This window comes from Chlorocebus sabaeus, chromosome 22 (genome assembly GCF_047675955.1).
Source record: "Chlorocebus sabaeus isolate Y175 chromosome 22, mChlSab1.0.hap1, whole genome shotgun sequence".
In the NCBI taxonomy this organism is placed as follows: domain Eukaryota; kingdom Metazoa; phylum Chordata; class Mammalia; order Primates; family Cercopithecidae; genus Chlorocebus; species Chlorocebus sabaeus.
The window spans coordinates 44,404,479-44,427,267 of record NC_132925.1 but is presented as its reverse complement, the minus strand read 5'-3'; the positions used below and the strand labels follow the sequence as shown (position 1 = coordinate 44,427,267).

General features: G+C 50.5%; 1 protein-coding gene across 1 annotated transcript in view; it reads left to right on the top strand.

Moving 5' to 3' along the window:
- The window catches only part of ITGB5 (integrin subunit beta 5), a 122,331-nt gene extending 105,776 nt beyond the window's left edge, over positions 1–16,555 (top strand). The window contains exons 11-15 of the mRNA XM_038003428.2: positions 5,612–5,834; positions 10,392–10,492; positions 13,171–13,290; positions 14,953–15,119; positions 15,785–16,555. Of these exons, the coding sequence (XP_037859356.2) occupies positions 5,612–5,834; positions 10,392–10,492; positions 13,171–13,290; positions 14,953–15,119; positions 15,785–15,880 (707 nt within the window). The 3' untranslated portion in view covers positions 15,881–16,555. The remainder of the gene's footprint in view (positions 1–5,611; positions 5,835–10,391; positions 10,493–13,170; positions 13,291–14,952; positions 15,120–15,784) is intronic.
- The last annotated feature ends 6,234 nt before the right edge of the window (positions 16,556–22,789 follow it).

Genomic DNA, 22,789 nt, shown 5'->3' with positions numbered 1-22,789 from the left:
TCCACTGCCCATGTTTCATGGTGAACAGGCTCCTCTTCAGCCTCAGCCTTATGCACAACTTACCACCCGCTCCTTCTCCTGGTTCTGTTGGTCCCTGAGACCACAGGGTAGTGGGAGGTTGGGGAGGCTGGTGATGGGGGGCCTCTCACACCCAGGTCACACGTTTCTCGCCGCCTAGTAGTACCTTTGGCTCATTGCCTTCCATCCCCTTTGCTCCCTCTCCTCTTTTGAGAGTGTGCCATCCCTCCACTTTTCCTGTCATGTACCTCCTGGTCAACCCCTACATTCCCTAAAGACCTTGATCCTGCCTCACACTCTCGCCCTCTGCCCCAAGTCCTGCTGTTCTGGGTGCCTTGCCTTTCCCTGTGGACAAGCTGTACTACACGTGGGTCTCTGAGTTCCTAGAGTGTCAGTTCCAGTGGCACCCACAGCAATGCCAGCTCCCATGTCCTGATGCCCCATGTGTCAGAGATCACTTGGAATAGCGCTGATATTTCTGACAGCATTCCTGCAAGGGAGGCATCATCCCCATCGACACAGGAGGAAATGGATCATCAGAGAAGCTTAGGGACCTGCCCAAGGTGACACAGGGATCTGAACTGAGCTCCAGCCCATGCCCTCAGCTTGTCACGCAGCTGGTCACCCTGTTTCCCTGAACTCCCCTGCTGTTGGAACTTAAGGCTTCAGCATCTCCCCATGGCCACACCCTTGCCCTCAGCCCAGCCTCTCCTTTCTCCCACTCTGTCTCTACTGTGATCTCTTCAGTTTGCCATTCCCTTGATTCCTTCATTTCCCCGCCCCGCCCGGACTTTCTCTTTAATCTGAAGAATGTTCAAATCTATCCCATCTGCAAAATCCCCCATCCTCCTTGTCCTCCATCTCCCCCCACCTGTGGGAATTACCTGTGGGAGTTCCCTACGCTCACTGTCACCACCTCCTCACGCCCTGCAGGCTGGATTCTGTCCTCGCTGGTTTGTGGTGCAGCCTGGTAGCTGCTTTAGGATTTGCCTTCCTGGATGTCCACAGAGCGTTGATGCTGGGGCTTCCTCTCATGTCTCCCTGGGTTTACAGGGCCACTGGCTCCCCTCCTACCTCCCAGCCTGCCCCTTCCTCTGAATAGCCAGCATTCCATTTTATAAGAGGAGGCAAGAGGCTGTGTCTTGGCCCATAGCGCGCACAAGCACTGTTCTGCTGATGGAAAGCTGTTGAATTCTATAAAGCTGAAAATCTGTATAAATAGACACATTTACAACTTCCTGTCCATTTGGCTATCAATCATTGTAACAAAGGTACTAATAATAACCCGCATGTGTAGCAATTCACGGCTTGCACAGGGATTTTGCATGTCCTTCAATATCCCTATCTATGTGTAATGAAAATATTTTTTCTGTGGGCATCATTAAATTCAATTCCCTTTGCCGAGGTAGCATTAGACGTTAGCTTTGTTTTGATGAAGAGTCCTGACTTAGGTCCTCTGAGCACTGTCAGCCAGTTGGGATGTTGTTCCCAATCCCCATGATGGTGATTGATAGGTTATTGCTCCTTAGGACAGGCCAAAGGACTCTGGTCCTTTTAATGACACGTGTTCCTCCTAGGACATTAGGAGGGTCCGGGGCTGACCAAAAGATGCTGGCAATCTCTGAGCATGCAGGCTGAGGAAAAGGCAGGTTCAGGCTCAATGGCAGGAGCTGAGACATGTGAATTGGGATACAGTGTGACCAGGCCTATGTAGCTTTTGACTGTCTGTTGGGTCGTGGAGTCTTGGACGTCTTGGTTTCAACCAAGGTGGCAGGTAGTTGTGACTTGTGTGCCAGCTCCCACCACTTGGTAGAACCTACTTGGAGGACTGCATTGAGGATGCTGAGGGCAAGCCCAGGCCCCTTGGAGAAGAAGGGGCCTATGTCCTGTGAGGATACAGCGATGTCTGCCACAAGTGTGGAGAAGGAGATGTGCAACGTCTGCCATCGCTGCTTTAGGCTACGATGGACTCTGAAAGGCAGGGAACTACACAAGGTAAACTCAACTGGGACTATTATCAGAGTCACAGAGGACAAGCATTCTGGTGGCTTCAGAGATTTCATCAAGCATGAAGCCTGGGGCTTATTTTCTGGTTTGGCCAGCTAGGGCTTTGCTTTGGAGTCATCAAATATTGGAGGCCAAAAAGTCATGTAGATGAAGGTTTTCTGATGCCCCACAGCCCCTCCGCGGCTCCCACTGACTCATCCCCAGAAGCGGGCTGGGCTCCACACACCACTGCTTTCCTGGCAGCTCCTGGCTGGGCTCAAGGGTGGTAGGAAGCTTTTAGGAATGGCCAGCAGCTCTGGCCATGAGTCCTGTCCCTCTCCAAGGAATGGTGGTGACCTCTGGTGAGCCACCAGCTCCCACCCTCTCCTACCCTTGACTCCTAACTCTTCTCAAACCCTAGGTCAGGGGCACACTCAGCCGCCTTGACCTTGGGCTGGGCTGTGGAACTCTCGGGCCTGCAAGGTATCAGACATACCCAAAGCAGCTAGGCTTCCCCGCCCGCCAGCCATCCCAGGGGGAAGTGAAGAGCAGCAGGCACCCTGCCTGACTCGCTGCCTCTCTGTGATAAGCAGGCCTTTTCACATGGAAGGCCAGTTTCCTCAACACAAATGCCTCACCCCAAGCCCAGGCCCTTCAGCAAAAGAATAGGCTACCTCCAAACCTTTGACACTTTGACACATTGTGCCACATTGTATTTGGATAATTTTATGGTGCTGCCAACAACAATTAGAGGAGGAAAGAAAACAATACCCACCTGGTCTCTGTGCCATCTTTGTTGCTTAGCACTGAGCATGCCTTTTACTCTTTGTATGTTAGTGTTTTGGGGATGGCGTGATGTACAAGCCATCGGAGAGTGCCTGAGCCATATTAAGTCTGCCCTTAGAGTACACCAGTGTCTGCAACTCACTTTGTAATGCATGTTTAAAAATACAGATTGATGGAAGGGCAGACAGCTGGATAGGTGTGCAGTCAAGCAGCAGGTCATATGCGAAGGTAGGATCTGCCTGGGGAGGATATGTATGTGTGCACTGCACAATCCTTTCAACTTTGCTGCAGATTTGGAACTTTTCCTAACAGAATGTTGGGGTGCAGGGAATAATCCCCCGACAGTGAGCCATTGTAATTGAAACCAGGCTCTTGACCAATGTGGTCCCTGAGGCCAGAGAGTGAGGGAGCGGTGTGGATTGGATCCATTTCACCTGTGAAGGCTCCCCATGGGGAGTTCCTGCTGCCAAGGCTCAAAAGTGGCGCTGGTCCCAGACTAGTGGAGAGGAGGGGCAGGGCCGCCCTCTGCCTCCCGAGGTTGAGCTCGTGCTGCCCATTCCCCCAGCCTCCACTATGGAATCCTTGAGTGGCGGGGCACTGCCCTTCCCAGTGGCTTACCCCTCACATGCCCGCATCTACACAGTTAAGACTGCATTCCACAGCGGACTCCGGGCCCGAGTCTGGCTTTCCTCGCCTCTCCTGGAGGGCTTGCCATCTGCCTCAGTGCTGCCTGTGACATGGGAGGGCACCCCCTCAGCACACATTTGCTGTGGCTCTGAGCCCCCTGAGTAAGCAGAGAGGCTGTCTGAGCACAGGAGGGTTGGGAGGCTTGGCTGTCCAGATGGTCTCCCTGCCGCCTACAGGTTCTGGGCACCAGAGAGTGGACGGAGCCCGGGGAAGCAGGGGCAGGAAGTTAAGTGGCTGGTGAAGAGGCTTTCTGGAGTTGAGTCCTGACCTATGTTATGTTGTGGGCCACACACATTGGTGGTCCCAGGGAAGGTGCTGGGATCCAGTTAACAAGCCAGGTAACTGACTCCGATGTGGAAGTAAAATGAAAGGACTCCCCACTCCGCCTCTCCAGTCACCCACTAGTTTGTGGGTGGTGCTCAGCAAATGAAACTCTTGGTTGTATTAATATCAGCCTTCACATAATGGCATTAGGGAAAAAATAATACAAAGTCGATTTTTTAAAAAGTACCAATTATAGCAGCGCATTCTGCCTCTGATTGTGTAGAAAATGGAGAATCCACTGTCAGGCCCTTGGTCCCTTGGAAGATGGCGCTGTCTAGTCTTTTCACAGTCCAGCATGCTCACACTCCAAAACAAACATACACTCACACTCCAACACACATAGACTCTCACACTCAGACACACACACCTTCCCTTACACACACTTGCACTCCAACACACTCATACACTCAAACACCTTAGCACACTCACACTCATGCACACTTGCACCCACACTCTCACACACACACACTTAAATACTTAAACACACTTGTACTCAAACACACTCATACACACACTTGCTTTCTCACACACACACACACATTCCTCTGAGCTGAGTGATACTCCTGCCTTCACACCTGCTGAGTGGGGCAGCGCCCGCCTCTCCACCCTTGCAGGCTATGGAGAGGACCCCCTGCAAGGAAGGGCCAGGGCATCCCTCCGCAGGTTCTCGCCCTGGCTGGGTGTGCTCATAGGAGGCAGTAGACCCTGGCATTGAGATCATGGACTCTGGAGCCAGACTCTCTGGGTTTGAGTCCTGGCTCTGCTGCCACCAGCTGTGTGACCATCAACCATTGCTTCATCTTTCTGGGTCTTGGTTTCACCCCTCATATAACAAGGACAATAATGCCTGCCCCATAAGTCGCTGTGCGGATTCATCACGTTTCTACGTGTAAGGTGCTCATATAGGAAGCCCTGGTGAGTGTTAGCTGCTGCTGCTGCTGTTCTCAGCATCTGCTTCTAAATCATCCATTTCTGGGCTTTGGGTCCCTGGGCAGGAATTCAGCTTCTAACCAGGACTCAGGGAGAACAACTGTGTTTTCTGCTGTGGCTGTAACAGATGACTGCAGATTTAGTGACATAAAGCAACACGGCCTTATTTTCTTACAGTTCTGGAGGTCAGAAGCCTGAAATCATTTTCACTGGGCTAACGCGGAGGTGTCAGCAGGGCTGCACTCCCTCCGAGGCTCCCAGGGAGCATCGGCTTCCTGGCCTTTCCAGCCTCCACAGCCACATTCCTTGCATTCCTTGGCTCTTGGCATCCTCCCCATCTTCAGACCAGCAGCCAGCATCCTGCTTCTGTTGTCCCACTGCCACCTTCCTGTGTAGTCCAGTCTCTCTCACTCCTTCTCAGAAGAACCTTAGTGATTACATTTGGGGCCCACAGAGATAATCCAGGAGAATCCCTCATCTCAAAATCCTTAGCTTAATCTCATCTGTGAAAGCTCTTTTGCTGTAGAAGGTAACATTTGATACTCTGGGGATTGGAGTGGGAACATATTTGGGGGCCAGTATTCATACAACTGAGGCAGGAGGAAGCTTCCCTGGGTCCTGGCCCTGTGGCCCAACTTGGCCAAGTTCTGGACCAACCTGGAGCACTAGTCTAGACCCAGCCTGGCCACACCAGCTGCCAGGGTCCCCTGCTGTCCCTTCATGCTGGCTCTAGGCCCTCTATCTCCCCAAATAGGCTCTGAGGGCAGAGCTGGTGTTCCATTCTCTGCTGAATCCCAGTCCTGGCATGTGGGGCACCAGATGGTTCTGCGCTCGTGCATAAAGGTGAGCAGGTGCTGATATGCCACATGTATCCTTTTAGGCCATGGTGAGTGTCACTGCGGGGAATGCAAGTGCCATGCAGGTTACATCGGGGACAACTGTAACTGCTCGACAGACATCAGCACATGCCAGGGCAAAGATGGCCAGATCTGCAGCGAGCGCGGGCACTGTCTCTGTGGGCAGTGCCAATGCACGGAGCCGGGGGCCTTTGGGGAGATGTGTGAGAAGTGCCCCACCTGCCCGGATGCGTGCAGCACCAAGAGGTACTGGTTCCACTGACAGCCCCACCTTACTTCTCACCCAGGCCAGGCCTGTGGTCCAGCCGGGCAGCCCTCAGGGCCGGCCAGCCTCCACTCCCCACCTCCCACATCTCCCACCCGGCCAGCCTCACTGGGGAGCCGCACCCTTACCAACAGTAACTGAAACTGTGGCTTTCAAACACTGGTTCCATAAGGGTTTTGTAAGAAAACAAAAACACAACAAGAAATACAAAACTGCTACTCTGTTCCTAAACACATTTAGAAATTACAAGATCACAGATTTAAGTGAAATTAAACTGGTGTTGGTACCAAAAATAGCACCTTCTCAGAGCCTTGAGTGTACTATTGTGTGCTTTCACAGGAGAATACAGCGTGCATCTTTTTTCAAATGAATTTAATCCTCCACACTGATATCTCCCAAGCAGTGTTTCACAGAACCCCTATGGGAAATGCTGACAAACATCACCAGAAGGTAAATTGGAAAGAGGCTGGGCGCGGTGGCTCACACCTGTAATCCCAGCACTTTGGGAGGCTGAGACAGGTGGATCACTTAAGATCAGGAGTTTGAGACCAGCCTGGCCAACATGGTGAAACCCTGTCTCTACTAAAAATACAAAAATTAGCTGGGCGTGGTGGCGCATGCCTGTAATCTCAGCTGGTCTGGAGGCTGAGGCAGGAAAATGGCTTGAACCTGGGAGGGGGACATTGCAAGATCGTGCCACTGCACCCCCGCCTGGGCAACAGAGTGAGACTCTGTCTCAAAAAGGGTAAACTGGAGATAAAGGCACCCGACCTAAATAAGGTATGCCAGAAACCACTGCAATGGCTTTTGAATTTTCTGCTCCATTTATACAGATAATAGAACGCGGGCTCTGCGCTGCTGCTGAACGCAGAGATTGTCTAGACCTGGGCCCCAGCCTTCGCTGACTCGGCCACGGCCTCCCGTAGCCGTGCTGACCTCCTTCTGCTCAGCCCCACACGCTCCACCAGAGCGCAAATGAGAGGGAATTACAGAATGATGCCCCTGGAAAGCAGGAGTGGCATTTGCTCTTGGAGTTTGCTGGAGAAACAGCTGTGTCATCATTATCCATGCTAAGGAGGCAGGGACACAGAGGATAAGAAACAAATCATAATACAAACGTCGCTTCTCTTTGGCTGAGGAACGCATCTGTGATTTTCTCTTGGCAGATTTCCCCTTCCAAATGTCTGGCTCAGGCTGATAATGAAATGAGTTCATGCTCCCTGCGCCTGCAGTGGCTGCTGGTCAGTCTGTGCTCAGAAACATTCTGGGTGGCAGAACCCCTGGTTGGACATTTGCCATAAATAACCCAGGCGTGGGTAATTGAAAGCTGGCTGCAGATGGAGAGACAAGATAGACAGGACTGGGTTTTAATGTGTTTAATTGGAGGGGATGGGGGAGAGTAAGGAAGAAGAAAAACAGATCTTCTTTAGATCTGCTAAGAGCAGAGAAAAAACAGATCCAAGTAGAAACAGCCTGGGGAAGGTTAGGATCCTGGATCTGGAGCCCAGATAGCTGTGGCCATCCCAGCATGGAGTCAGCCATTATCCACGTTTTGTACCCGAGGGAGGTGCCCCCACCTCCAGCTCCCAGCAGCAGAACCTTTTTGAGTCTATGCTCCTAGTCCTTGGGGCACACTAGGTTAATGGGGAGTGGGGGTCAAGCTAGGACAATACACATGGAGCCAATCAAACGAGTCTTGCCTTCCTACAGCACAGCAGGCAATGGAGGATTGGCCTTAAGTCGAAAGCCCAGGGGAAAACAGCTCTAGCTTTAAATGTTTAAAGCACTGATTTCCTAGAAGACATAGACTTAACAATTTATTATTCATTACACAATATGAAGGGAGCAAGGAGAGCAAAGAGACGCCATAAGGGAATATCATGATTCTTTCTTCTTCTTTTTTTTTTTTTTTTTTTTTGAGACAGGGTCTCGCTCTGTCACCCAGATTGGAATGCAGTGGCATCATCACAGCTCACTGCAGCCTTGAACTCCTGGGCTCAAGCGATCCTCCTGCCTCAGCCTCCCAGGTAGCTAGGACTATAGACTTGCACCACCACAGCTGGCTAATTTTTATTTTTTATAGAGACAGGGTCTTGCTATATTGACCAGGCTGGTTTCAAACTTCTAAACTCAAGCAATCCTCCCACTTCAGCCTCCCAAAGTGTTGGGATTACAGGAGGCATGAGCCATTGCACCCAGCCCACTATTCCTTCTTATTTGTCCCTGGGCCACACTGACCCTCTCTGCCTCTTTCACAGCCTAGTTGAAACTTTTTTTTTAATGAAGTCCTTTTGATGGTGACTTATATCAGTCTGTTTTTTCTACTTGCTGCTTGTTAAGAGGCACCAGGTTTTGAATGTCCTACGTCCTTTTTTTTCTGGGGGTTTCAGAGCAGCCAGTCTTCATTTTCTGGATCTAACCAACCACACTCTTCACTTCGGGTGAGTTCACACTCAACCCCAGCTGATTTCAATTAACAGGCTCTCAGCGCAAAGTCTCTCTAAACAACTTAATTTTTTTTAAGGGGCAGACTTATTTTAGTACATGACTACAATATATTACAAGTTTCAACCAGTACATGGGGCATAGGAGTTAGACTGATATGTCCACATGGATACTTAGGGAGTGTTTCCTGGAAGCGGCCTGGAGCTGTGGTTTAACAACAGAGAATCAGACAGAGAATCCTGGCCCGGAGCGAAAGCAGCCCTCTTCTTAGCCCTGTGCTGATCTGGGAGGCTGATGGCGGGAGGGGTGGGTTGGGGGCAGCTGGGTCAGCAGGAATGATTGAAGCTGGAGCCACCCCTTCCTGGCCCCCAGCCAGGTCTCAGCTGCCCGCCTTCCGGGGCTGTGACTGTTGGGAGAGTTACCATCTTGTTTCTAACTTCAGAATGTTTCCATAAAGTCAGTCCCAGGAGAGCGGGATTTTGTGGCCAATTCAGGGATGGTTGAGCTCCTAAGCATATCAGAACCTCTTAGGAGGCCTAGTCTGACAGGTGGGGCACCTGGCTGCAGAACCTCAAGTCCTCCTCCATAAAATAAAGAGGACTTGGTGAAATGGTCTCAGAGCTCCCGGCCAGTTCTGCTCCTCCACTTTGCAGTTGCTGTGCTGGAAATGTTTTAGTAGCTGGCCTCTTAATCCCAAGGTGTTAGGAAACAGATGATGATAAAGGCACCACATTGCAGTTGCACATCCCTCTGTATTTTTGGCAGAGAGCTTTCTGGACACACAGTCCCTTTGGTCCCCACAGGCCTGTGGCGGCACAGCAGCTGTCCCTCGTGTAGTTGAGGTTCTGAGGAGGTCACCCCCTGCACTCTGGTGGCCTCCCCAGCACACCTGGCTCTTGAGTCCTGACCCGGTTTCCCAGGCGACTCTCCTGGGGTCTCACTCTCCTCAAAGGCCACCAGGAAGCACGGCATCACAAAGTCCCTGAGAACGACACGCCCCAGCCGTCTCCTCCCTGGAGCTTTGTGCTCACCATCTCCCAGCCACCAGCGGAGCCTGGGACCTCTCCCCTTGAACATCAGCTTTATAGCCCTGCAGCCAGAGCGTAGCTCCCTGCCCTGTGACCTCAGGAATCCCGTTCTCCCAGATGTCTCCTAAGACAGAGAAAGAATGTCTGGAACTTGGTTTTGATGATATAAAGTATAATAATGACCATTTAATTGAACTTTGTAGTCAAGCATTTTCACCCACTATCTGATTGAGCCAGCACCCGCCGTTAGCCTGAGGTGGGAGGAGAGAGGCTCAAGCTGTCACTTTTTGGCTGCTCATCCATTTTCTAGAGGAGGCCCCTGTTAAAGAACAAGGGTTCCCTGGGAGGGAGCCATCATCCTAGAGCCTGTGCCAGAGCCTGGTGTAGACTGATTCGTGGGTAAGAGGACAGCAGGCCTGGGGGACCTGGCAGGTGGACTCTGTCTGAGAGGGAGAAGGGGGCTGGAGCCCGAGATTCTCCAGGACAGTGGATCTCAGCCCTCCACACGCATCAGAATTGCCCAGGAAGCCTGGCCCTGGGGGTGTGGTTGGGCTCAGGTACTGGGAGTTTCTCTTGAAAGCTCCCTGGAGAGTTGAACGTGTGGGAGGGTTGAGATCCCTGCCCTGGGTGATGACCAGGGCAGGATGTGGGGAACTGGGACAATGTGGGGGCATTGAGCTCTGGCCATGGGAGTGTGAGGATCTCTGGGAGGCCAGGAATACTGTTTTATCAGCCAGAAACCCCTGGCTTGGAGCAGACGCCTCACCAGGCATTAGACGGACCAGAGTGCAGATGGATTTGGCTCCTGGTGTCAGAATTTGAAAGGTCTGCAACTTGACGTGTAGACAAGACATGCCATTAAACTCACACAGGTTCCTCCAAGAACCCTTGGGATTCCTCGCATAGCAACAAGAAAGGCAGAGCAGACACATTCCCTGAGGCTGAACATCTGCGGCTAGAAAGAAATGAAAGCCTTCCCAGGTCCTGCACTGTCGGGAGCTCAGGGACAGGTGTGGGACTGTTCTACATTGTCTGACACCCACCTTTATTTCCTCTTTTCCAAAGAGATTGCGTCGAGTGCCTGCTGCTCCACTCCGGGAAACCTGACAACCAGACCTGCCATAGCCTGTGCAGGGACGAGGTGATCACATGGGTGGACACCATCGGTGAGTGTGCCGCCGCCGCCGCCTGGGCAGCCACGGTTTCTCTCCTCCCTGGGGAGGAGGGTGGTTTTAGCCTTGAGTCAGGAGGCACAGCCCAGGCTTCCTGGGCATAACTGTGGGCTCCCCATGAGGACCCGGTGCTGGAACCGTCATCCACGGCTGATGGGAATGTAGAATGGTACAGACTTTGGAAAGCAGCTTGGCAGTTTCCTAAAAAGTCGAACACAGAATACAATGTACCAATTCCACTCCCAGTTATACAGCCTAGAGAATTAGGTCCATATGTCCATATAAAAATGTGTACAAAAATGTTCACAGCAGCATTATTCACGATAGCCAAAGGTGGAAACGAACTAATGTCCATCAATGGATGAACAGAAAAGAAAACTAAGTGTGGTCTATCTATACAGTAGACACTATTGAGCCACTAAGAGGCATGAAGTACTGACACACACTACGGCACAGTGAGGCCTGACCACAGTGCGGAGTGAAAGAAGCCATGTATTATATGGTTCTGTTCATATGAAATGTCTAACATAGGAAAAGCCATGGAGACAGAAAGTAGATTAGTGGTGGCCTGATGCTAGGGAGAAGGGAAAATTGGCATTGACTGCTAACAGGTGTGGATTTCTTTCTAGGGTGATGGAAATATTCAGAATTAGTGGGAATGGTTACACAACATTGTGAGTTCAGTAAAACGACTGATTGTACACTTTAAAATGGTTTAAATGGTTGGGGGGGTGGAATTATGCACCTTGAAAGGGAATCTGCACCTCAGGCTCCCCTCACTGGCAGGCTTCCCCCCTATCTTCACCTCTGACTTCTGCAAACTCCTGGCCCCCAGCTGCCTGTCTGTCTTGGTCCTAACTTACATCTTTTGTAGACTTCCTTGTTCCCACCTCCCTATTTTGACTCCCTTCAGTCATGGCTTTGGAGGGATTTTTGTCTTCCAGACATGGTCTCTGTCACTCAGGCTGGAGCGCAGTAGCACCATCATAGCTCACTAAAGTCTCGACCTCCTGGGCTCAGGCAAACCTCTTGCCTCAGCCTCCCAAGTAGCTGGGACCTACAGGCATGTGCCACCATGCCACCACGCCTGGCAAATTTTTGTATTTTTTGTAGAGACGGGGTTTCACCATGTTGCCCAGGCTGGTCTCAAACTCCTGGGGTCAAGCAATCCACCTGCCTCAGCCTCCTAAAGTGTTGCCATTACAGGTGCCATTACATGCCACCATGCCCAGCTACTTCTTAGTATTTGAGCTATGTATGCATCCAGCACATATTCACTGGGCGCCTACTGTGTGCCAGGTGCTGTCTATCTCCTTAGGAGGCTGTGGGGAGTAGACCACAGTCTGGTTCCTCACATGCCTGTCTTCTTGCCCCTGCTTCTGTCTTGCGGCTCAGCCTGGCTGACCTCAGGTTCTGCCTGCAGACCTGGGCTGGTTGCCCCTAACCAGGTACACATGGTTAGAGAAGGAAACAATGCCTTCCTGTGGCCCGAGGACTGGTTCGCTTGGTTCATAGCAGTGACAGCCGTTCATGCACAGCTGCTTCCCAACCCAGTCCTCTGAGATAGAGCAGCAGAGAAAGCTTACGTTCCAATCCATCATTTACCCTTCTTCTTCCTTCTTCCAGGCTTTTTTCATACGCACACACTCACATGCTCACTCACATTCACCCAGCCCGGAAGGGAGCTGAGACAGAAAGTCCAGGCTTTCATGTCTGATAACCACACAAATTCATCTGCTTCCAGGTTACAGCTCCGTCTAGCAGCAAGGTTAAAAAGGTTAAAAAGGCAAGAGCTGGAAAGCGTTTCCCGCCCTGATGTTCACCTTCTGTTCCTCCCCAGGACCCACTGCCATCGCCGCCGCATTTCCTCACCCCTCACCTCTCTTTGCACTTCCCCTAGTTCCTTTCCCTCCTAAAAAACAGCCTGCTAACCCTCTCCCGGGGAAGCCTTGGAATGTAGATAATGCCTGGACAGGGATGCCTCCACCTTGGGGAACGGTAGCAAGCGGGGAGGGAGTTGCTGAGGCAGCTTGAGGAAGGGGCTTCTTAATATGGAGGAGAGAGGCCGGGCAGCGTGCAGGGCTGGGCTGGGGACAGCCTGAGCTCCACGCTGTCTCACTTTATCTCCAGGCATGGGCACCAAGGTGGGTACCAGCCTCTCATCCAATGTCCTCATTGTCCTGTGGTTCTTTTTGATTTTACATCCCAGGAAGGAGTTGCTGCCTCTTGGCCACTGTGGCCAGCTCTCAGCCCCAAGTGGCCTGGGCTGTTTCTCAAATATAAAGCCCCACTCAAGCCTCAAAGGGGGCTGGGATGGCTCTTTCTTTCTTTCTTTATCCCTTTAATTTCCGTGGCCAATCCATTCACCCATCCCCACCCCGATACCATTAAAACCTCTTATTTCACATCACCCCTGACTAACACTTCAGAGGCTTGGAGATCCTCTAATGTGTTCCACGTGTCCCCAAAGCCATCTAAATTCAGCCCTGGGCCTGCGTTCTTGGTGTGAGAAACCTGAACTCATCTTCAAAGGCCCAGCCTCCTCTTAAGACTTTCTGCCCACACCCACCATGCCCTTTCCTTCTTCAAGGCGTTCGGCTCCCTGCCCCGACCATCAGCGGCTGTGGGCTGCTCAGAGAGACTCAGGCCATCCCCACTTGGTTTTCTTCCAGTGAAAGATGACCAGGAGGCTGTGCTTTGTTTCTACAAAACCGCCAAGGACTGTGTCATGATGTTCACCTACGCGGAGCTCCCCAGTGGGAAATCCAACCTGACCGTCCTCAGGGAGCCAGGTAGGTGAGGGCTGCGAGGGGATCGGCCCACTCAGCCAGCCCTCAGTTCTGGTTTCTGATGCCATTCCCTTCTCTGGGACCACTGCCCTTTTTCTCCTCACTGGCCTTTCCAAACTCCAGGGAGAGGAGGGATACAATTTCTTATTTTTCGTTTATTTCTTTTTTTCTTTTTTAGACAGGCCATCACTGTGTCCCCCAGGCTAGAGTGCGGTGGTGCCATCATGGCTCACTGCAGCCTTGACCTCCTCGGGTTCAGGTGATCCTCCCACCTCAGCCTCCCGAGCAGTTGGCACTACAGGCATGCACCACCACACTGGGCTAATTTTTTTTTTTTGGTAGAGACAGGTTTTCACCACGTTGCCCAGGCTGGCCTTGAACTCCTGGGCTCAAGCGATCCACCTGCCTTGGCCTCACAAAGTGCTAAGATTATAGGTTTGAGCCACTGCACCTAACCAGTACAATTTCTCATGAAGATCAGATCTAAGGTCACTGCTTCTCCACTCCTAGAGTTTAGAAGAAAGATGAGTGTGCAGCTGGGGGCCCATTCTTGGGGCAAAGCTCTAGGGGGGCGTGAGTCAGGGCAATGGGAGTTATAGAAGGATAGGGCCCTGTCCCTGGGAGAATCTTCTCTTGGAGGAGCTCAGAGGTGAAAGTAACCACAGAACATACCTACCCTGCACAGCCAAAGGCAGCAAGGAGCTGCTGTGTTCTGCAGGGAGGGTGCAGGGCATCTGGACCACCTGGGCTGGGCAGGGTATCACTCAAGTCAGGGAGCATCCAGCTTCACACACAGCCCGGGCAGGGCCGCTCCTCTTCCCAGCGTGGATTCCAAGGACAACGGAGCGCTGGGTTCAACATTCCTGCTGCTCCCATGCTCAGCTTCCAGAACCACTGAAGAGGTCAAGCTGTAATCCAAATACCAAAATTCTGCCTCTGCTTGGACTCAGGGGCCAATAGCCTTTGCCTTGGAGTAATTGGAATTTCTGATATCACCCCTTACATTCTTCTTGGGGGTGAGGAGGCAGGGGTGGAGCAGAAAAAGATTTGCTCTCTTCAGTTGACAGCACTGCAAACTATTTTTCCAAATTGGGCCCAACCACATAATGTGCCTTCCTGAGGCCAGAGGCAGAGAGAAGTGTGGTACCAGCCTAGTACACACGCCTGTAAGAATGAAGCTTTGTTTCCAGTGCTGTCTCTGCGGTTCTTTGAAAATAAGTACATTTACTCCAAGGAATTCCACACTAAAGGCTTACAAATGTTGGCCCCCAGCCCAGACCTTGTGGAAGTGGCTTCATGGTACCTCCTGCCTGCCAGTCTGCTCCTGAAACCATGTACATGAAAGCTGAGCGGGTCCAGCATCCCACAATGGAGACCAGGGCCAGGCAGGGCATGGGTGCTGCTCATGAGGGGAAAGGCAGCTATGCCCCAGGGCTCTCATCTAGACTTTGCCACACTTGCTGTGTGACTTTGGAACAGCCACTGGCCCTTTTGAATCTTTCATTTTTTGTATATTGGGGAAACCTTCCTGAGGATCTAAGGGAGAGCCAAGGAGAAGGCCTTTGGGAGGGGTGCAACTTTCATCTCGGAAATGCCTGCAGCTGGGGGGTGGGAGGGACATGGTGATGCTAGTGGCTTTGCTTACCATGTTTCTGGTCCCCCCAGAGTGTGGAAACACCCCCAACGCCATGACCATCCTCCTGGCTGTGGTTGGCAGCATCCTCCTGGTTGGGCTCGCACTCCTGGCTATCTGGAAGCTGCTCGTCACCATCCACGACCGGAGGGAGTTTGCAAAGTTCCAGAGCGAGCGATCCAGGGCCCGCTATGAAATGGTAAGCATGTGGGAAATGGGAAGCAGAGACTTCAAGCTCAGAGGCGTGGTTGAGTTCAGTGGTACGTTAGCAATAGAGGCTCACTAATGTCTTTGGCATTAAAAACAAAGAACACCAGAAAGACTGTGCCCAGTTCTGAACGGAGAGAATTGCACAACCCCAGTGCAGAGTGACCTGCACAGATCCCTGTTCCAAACCCAGATCAGGAGGGTCATGGGGGCAGAGGCGCTGGGCGTGCCTCAGGAAGAGTCTGATCAGTCTGAGAGAGACCACAAACCCACAGGAAAGCTCAGTTTCTTATGGTCCATTACAACACTCACACCTGCAGTCTGGTCAGCCCAGGCGGACTGCAAACGCCCAAAGGACTGAGCGCAGAGTCAGTGCCTGCTGAACCTGGGCTTAGTTTCTGTTAAAGCTGGAAGGGACTTCAGAGACCTTCTGACCCAACTCCTCCTTCCAGAGGTGGATAGTGCAAGCTCAGAGAAGGCGAGGGCTTTCCCGGGGAACACAGAGCTGTCCTAGAGCACATGGCCATCTCCTCCTGAGTGCTCTGCCTGCTGCTGTCGTGGGTGACTGACCTGGGAAGGGATCCTAGGGCGGCATCTGCTGGTTTGAGTGTGTGAGCTAACATGTGTCCTCATCCTCTTCCCCGCCATGTTCTGTAGGCTTCAAACCCATTGTACAGAAAGCCCATCTCCACACACACTGTGGACTTCACCTTCAACAAGTTCAATAAATCCTACAATGGCACTGTGGACTGATGTTTCCTTCTCCGAGCATCTGGAGCGGGAAACTAATGAAAAGGTCAGACTGAAACGCCTTGCACGGCTGCTCGGCTTGATCACAGCTCCCTAGGTAGGCACCACAGAGAAGACCTTCTAGTGAGCCTGGGCCAGGCGCCCACATGGCCTGCACAGGAAGGTGCCTGGCCATGTCACCTGGCTACTAGGCCAGAGCCATGCCAGGCTGCATCTCTCCGAGCTTGGGATAAAGCAAGGGGACCTTGGCGCTCTCAGCTTTCCCTGCCACATCCAGCTTGTTGTCCCAGTGAAATACTGAGATGCTGGGCTGTCTCTCCCTTCCAGGAGTGCTGGGCCCTGAGCCTGGCCAGACAGGAGGACTGTCAGGAAGGGTCGGAGTGTGTAAAACCAGCATACAGTTTGGCTTTTTCCACATTGATCATTTTTATATGAAATAAAAAGATCCTGCATTTATGGTGTAGTTCTGAGTCCGGAGACTTTTCTGCCTGATGGCTATGCCTTGCACACAGGTGTTGGTGATGGGGCTGTTGAGATGCCTGTTGAAGGTCCATCGTTTGCAAATGTCAGTTTCCTCTCCTGTCCGTGTTTGTTTAGTACTTTTGTAATGAAAAGAAACAAGACTGTTTGGGATTGAAAGTAAAGATTAAAACCAAAGGAATTTGTGTTTGTCTGATACTCTATGTATTTGTTTCTTTCTGAATGGACTTAAAATGGTGCCCCCAGTGAGGACTGAAGCGGCCGTGTACTTCCTCAGGGGTGGGACACAAGCTGGTCTGATACTCCAGACTACAACTTATCAGTAAGCATGAGGTGCTTGGGGCAGTCAGGGCTGTGCAAGGGAGCACTGAGCAGATGCCTTTGGCCCCTTCCAGCTTTTACTGACAGAGTTCCAGGCTAGACACCATAAAAACCACCCCCTGGTCTCCCTCCCTTGTTCTAAGGAGCTGAGGCTGGAAACAGATTGTGCAGACAAGCGAGGGTTGAGCGGTGGTTCCCACACAAAGTCACCTCTTAAACATCATTAGCAATAGCAGTTCCCTTCCAAGGCCTCCCCTCACTCCCAAAACACTTATGTCCCATGCAGGCCCAGTGCAAAAAATACATTTGAGCTTTTTTCCTGCAGGGCCATGAAGTCCTCTTAGGTTCCCATATCTGAGATGGTTGTCTGACCCTCTCCCCTTATGTACAGAAGAGGAAACTGATTCTCAGAGAGGGGAAGTGGCTTGCCATTCAGTGTTAGGAGGTTGCTGAATGACAAACTGTTCCTAAGACCCCATCTCAGGCTGGCCAGAGGGCCAGCCTCCTCATTCCTGCTTGCTCTTAGAAAATCTTTCACTGATCATTTTTTGTCACTGGAATAACTTCAAGGTTATTATGCTTTCATTCCAAGTGGATCTATCCTCAGCTGTGGACCAAATTCCCCTTACTTCATTTTGGCAAACATTAAGTCAAGTCAAATAGTCAAATGCCTGTCACTACATAGAGCCTATCACCTGGGGCAAATACGAACAGACTGAGTTTCCTCCATCTTGTGTAAATAGGATGGAACAGAGACCTGGTAACTTGGTGACACTGCCTTAAACCCTTTTTGGGATAAAGCCAAATGTAAATGAAAACATTAAACAGATAAATTGTGGCGTTGAGACTTTCTGAATTGAGAAAAATAAATGTAATTTTGGAAGAAACTTCGGGTTTCTCTCCTGTTTAATTTTGGGTTTCCTGGAGACAAATCATTAACTGGCTCAGAATCTCATTTTCTATGAGGGCACACCATTCTGGTTTTGTTGTTGTTGTTGTTAGAGGGTCTCACTGGGTCACTCAGGCTGGAGTGCAGTGGTGCGATCTCAGTTCTCTGCAGCCTCAACCTCCTGGTCTCCCGTGATCCTCCCAACTCAGCCTCCTAAGTAGCTGGGACTACAGGTGTGCACCATCACGCCCAGATAATACTTTATTTTTTGCAGAGACAAGGTCTCACTATGTTGCCCAGGCTGGTTGGTCTAGAACTCCCAAGCTCAAGCGATCCTCCCACCTTGACCTCCCAAAGTGTTGGGATTACAGACGTGAGCCACCGCGCCTGGCCTGGGCACAACATTCTTGAGTCACAGATAGCAAAGGAAGATTTGTTCTAGTTCCACCTGACGTGGAAGCTGGGGGTGTTTAGTCTGACGCGGAGGGATGTTACGGAACCCGCGCTCACGGTGCCTTGCTGCCCCCTGCTGGAAGCTCTTGGGATGAGCTGTTTGGAGATCTGACTCCTGAGATTCCGACCCAATGTATGATTTAAAGGTTATCCAGCGAGCTGCCAGTGACAACAAAGATAATCTATTCCAAACGCTTCATTTCACAACCCACCCCCAGATAGGTCATTTTGTAATTTTAAGATATTTTTATCAAAATGGGCCTTTGGTTGGGCACGGTGTCTCACGCCTGTAATCTCAACACTTTGGGAGAGCAAGGTGGGAGGATTGCCTAAGCCCAGGAGTTCGAGACCAGCCTGGGCAACACAATGAGACCCTGACTCTACAAAAAAGAAAAAAAAAGGGAATTCTCATACAGCTTGATTGACTAGTACTTTATGAAACTAAAGTGACCAATAGCTACCTCTTCCAGGGAAGAAATATGATTTTTAAATTTGTTTAATCAGGATCAAAGCTTGAGGTGATTATCATGAAACTCTTGGGATGAATTTCAGGTAAGAGCAAACAGATGGGGAAAAACTGTCAGGGCGGACAGAAGGTCCTTCTCTGCAGGAGTATGCCCTTTAGCTCCTCCCCTCCCTGGAGGGCGTCCAATACCATGGTTCCTACTGCTGCTGAGGACAGCCTTGTATACTCAGCTACGGTTATGGAATGGATTGTGTCCCTGCAAAAATTCATTTGTTGTAAGCCCTAAAGCCCCAATGTGATAGTATTTGGAGATGATGGAGTCTAAAGAATGAATTGCGATTAAATGAGGTCATAGGGTGGCACCCTAACTCAATGCAGCTGGTGTCTTTATAAGACCAGGTAGAGACCCCAGGGCTGCACAGAGGAAAGGCTGTGTGAAGACACAGCGAGAAGGCGGCTGCCTGCAAGTCAACAGGAGAGGCCTTAGGGGAAACCATTTCTGCTGACACATGATCTTGAACTTCCACGGCCTCCAAAACTATGAGAAAGTTACAGTTGTTGAAACCACCCAGTCTGTGGTATTTTGTTACGGCAGCCTGAGCAGACTAATACAGCTAGTAACATGCTTTGAGACTGGCAGAGAGGGGGCGGGGAGAAGAAGTAAAAGACGCAAAGGCCGACAGTGACAGTGCTGGGATGAGGCTCCAGAGGAGGTGTTGCGCCTGTGGGGTGTGAGGTGCCTGAGGAAGCTGGGGTTTTGTCCAGTGGGCACTGGAAATGCAGACAGGGCATGGCATGTGAACATGCCTGGAGCTGGGTCACTGCCTGCATGGAGGCTGTGAGCACTCAGACAGCTGTGGCCTTTCTCCTGGCTCCTCTGGAGGTCCCCCAGCTGAGAAGGCCTAGTTAAGTCTCTCCCACCTGGCATCCTGTTCTCCCCCAGGGCTCCAGGCTTCATAGTCAGGACCCAGCTCCTATTCAGGCCTTCAGACCCTCCAGGGGTGCAGACATGGAGCTGGAGGGAGAAGAATAGGAGAGACAGCTGAGCAGGCTCTCGTGCTGGTGAGGGGGCTGTGCTTGAGGAACAGTTCTTCTCAGCCCCCAAAGGCCCCGCCTGCTCAGTTGCTGCTTTGGGAGGGACCCATGGGAAGCAGGGAAGGACAGTTGCTGCCTGGCCAGCCCCATCTGACAGAGCCACCTCCAAGACGGGTTGGGTGATGTGTCAGTGAGAAGACCTTCACATCCAATTTCTTTCTCTTGGATGTGAATGTCGGGAAGTCCATCTCTCCCCATGACTGATGCTTCCTTCTGTCACACAATGGGGACTGTATAATCGGTACGGTATCTTGATGGTTAGGAAGCTGGGAACCGAATGCATTTAGTGGACCAGAGACTGTTCAAAACATGGGGACAAGAGAAAAAGAGGCTCGGGTTCTTAGTGCCACCCCTTTTCCTCTCAACCCAACTCCACTGTCCCCTCTATTGACAACCCCCATCCTCTTCCTACCTTCCTCTTCTACACATGTCCTGATCCTTCTGATAGATACCTGGCTGCATAACGTCTTCACTTTAAGATGCCTCGAATTCTTGGTGGAAAAAGGCAAGCTCTAAACTGCAAGGAGCAACCAATCGGGGCAGCCACCTCACTGACCTTCTAGGGTAGGAGTTCTTGACCCTTTTGGGTCATGGGCTGCTTTGGCATTCTGGTGAATGCTACAGACACCCTTGTCAGAACAACGCCTATAAATGTGTAATAAAGAAGACGCTAAAAAGACCAAGCCTATTTCTCAGGGTTATCATTTCAGTTTGATTTCAAAACCACCCTCCCTGGAAGACACATCATTGAAAGCTTCATTGGTCCCACCCACATAGAATATCAGATCCCTGTGACTGAAAGCAAACTCCTCATTTGATCCTCACAACTAACCCACAAATACCACATTCAGGGAAGGTATTTTCCCATTTTACAAAAGGGGAGATTGAGAACAGTCACACCTTGAGTGAGGGTTGGTGAGACCCAAGCTCAAGAATCCCTTCTCTAGAGTCCTCTGCTCTGCACCTGCTCCTGGAAAAAGTCTGACTCTCTTCTTATCCCAGAATTCTGCCACATGATGGGGGAGTCATCTGAGTCTCCGTCTTGGGGGCATACATCTCTACTGAACTAAAATGAGTGCTCTAAGAGCAGACTGACACATTATAAAATCTCTCTCCTTCCTCCTTGAATCTTTCTCTTTCATCCTCATCACAAGAGCAGTCTCTGGTACACACATGTGGAGGCCAAGGCAACTCCAACTTAGAAGTGAATCTGCCATGTTGACTTCTGATTAACTCCTGTTCTGGAAAGCTCTCTAAGATTTCCAGTTTATCTATTGTTCCTTGTGTAAGAGTAGGTACTAACTAAACAACCTTGATGTTATTGTATTTACCACAAGTTCTGCCCTTAAGCAATTGTCCTACACACCCCTTCTGAATCACATCCATCCTTTCGCTGCGGTCTGTAGCCCTAGGTTTAGGGGATGATGGCTCAGAGATCCAACAACTTGTCTCACCACTGCCCAAGACACAGGCATAGCTTCTGTTCTTAAGTCCCCATTAAATATTTCTTTCTGAGAAACTGGATTTGTTAGCCTCTTTCTCTGACCTCTCAGCTTCCTTAGACTTTGAGGGATAGATTTGCATAGGCCTGCCAATGGAGAACAACACACGTTAACCAAGACCCCAGGAACTGTTCTATTTTTTTAAATGAAGGAAGATGACAACTGACACAAATGTCATGTTTCCTGGCACAGAAGTTCAATCCTTCAAAGACTCCTTTTCATTAGGGAGACACACAGGTTGGCCTGGCAGGGTTTCATATCAGGGAGACCCCAGGTATGAGCTGACATGTGCTGGTTGGCACTCATGTCCTGACACATGATCATAAAACAATTTTTTAGAAAACATACACTGAACAAAACACATGATCACCTGAGGGCTGTGGGGGTCACACCTTGTGTGAGCATCTCCACGTGGGTGATGAGCTGCACCTTAAGGACCCAGGGGGATGGGAAGCTTGGGTTTCCCTCCCACTCAGCACCTTTTCTTAGGGTCTCTTTTCAGCTCAAGCCATAAGGATTGTAGGCTTGATTTCAGTTGGGAGACATCCCCCATTGGATGGCAATGGAGTTGAAGAGGGGAAGAAGGCAATAGAAGTGAGGAAGAGGTAATGCTATAGCCCGAGAAGAGAGCACAGGGGCTTCGGGAAGTCAGAGGGCAGCAAGATGGTGGGGTGAGGGAAGTGTCAACAAAAATAGTGGAACTCTGTAAAATATTTGAAGGGGGATTAATTCTGAGCCAAATATGAGTGACCATGGCCCATGACACAGCCCTCAGGAGGTCCCAAGAACATGTGCCCAAGGTGGTCAGGGTGCAGCTTGGTTTTATACATTTTAGAGAGGCATGAGACATCAATCAAATGCATTTAAGAAATGCATTGGTTTGGTCCAGAAAGGCAGGACAGCTCAAAGCCAGGGGTGGTGTGGCGGGGTGGAGGGGCTTCCAGGCTATAGGTCAATTCAAACATTTTCTGGTTGACAATTGGTTGAGTTTGTCTAAAGACCTGGGATTGATAGAAAGGGAATGTTCAGGTTAAGACTGTGGAGACAAAAGTTCTTTGAAGTCTTATAAGTGGCTGCCCTGAGAGACAACAGATGACAAATGTTTCCTATTCAGATCTTAATCTCTCTAGGATTGGGAGAGTCTGGAAGAAGAAGATCCAGCTATATTAATAGAGATTCTTTACAGATGCTAACTTCCCCCCACAAAGAACAGCTTTGCAGGGCCATTTCAAAATACGGCAAATAAACATGTTTGGGGGTAAAATATTTTGATTTTCTTCCTTGTCTCGTAAGGTTATACCAGAGTCAGGTTGGAAAATAAGTCATGATATATAGGGTTAAATAAAACCCATCTGATAAAAATGTATGACTTGTAGGGCATGACTCCCCAGACCTCTTAGATAGGAATTTGGGCAAGATAAAAAAAAAATCAGTTTAGTCCTCAGAAGGCAGAAGAAAGGATAAGGGAGGAAAGGAGGTCAAAGACTACCTACACTGGTTTTCCTTGAGCAAATGTGAATTTTTAGGCCATCTATACAGTTTGAAAAGAACCCATATTTTTATGTATTTTTTTTAACTCAACATCATCTCTACTTCAAGTGTCTCTTCAAATGGTGGCAGAAAACAACATTACTAGGTTCCAGGTAAACAAGGACAGCATGCCTTGTTACACACAATCATGATTTCGGGATCCTCCCCACCTCTCA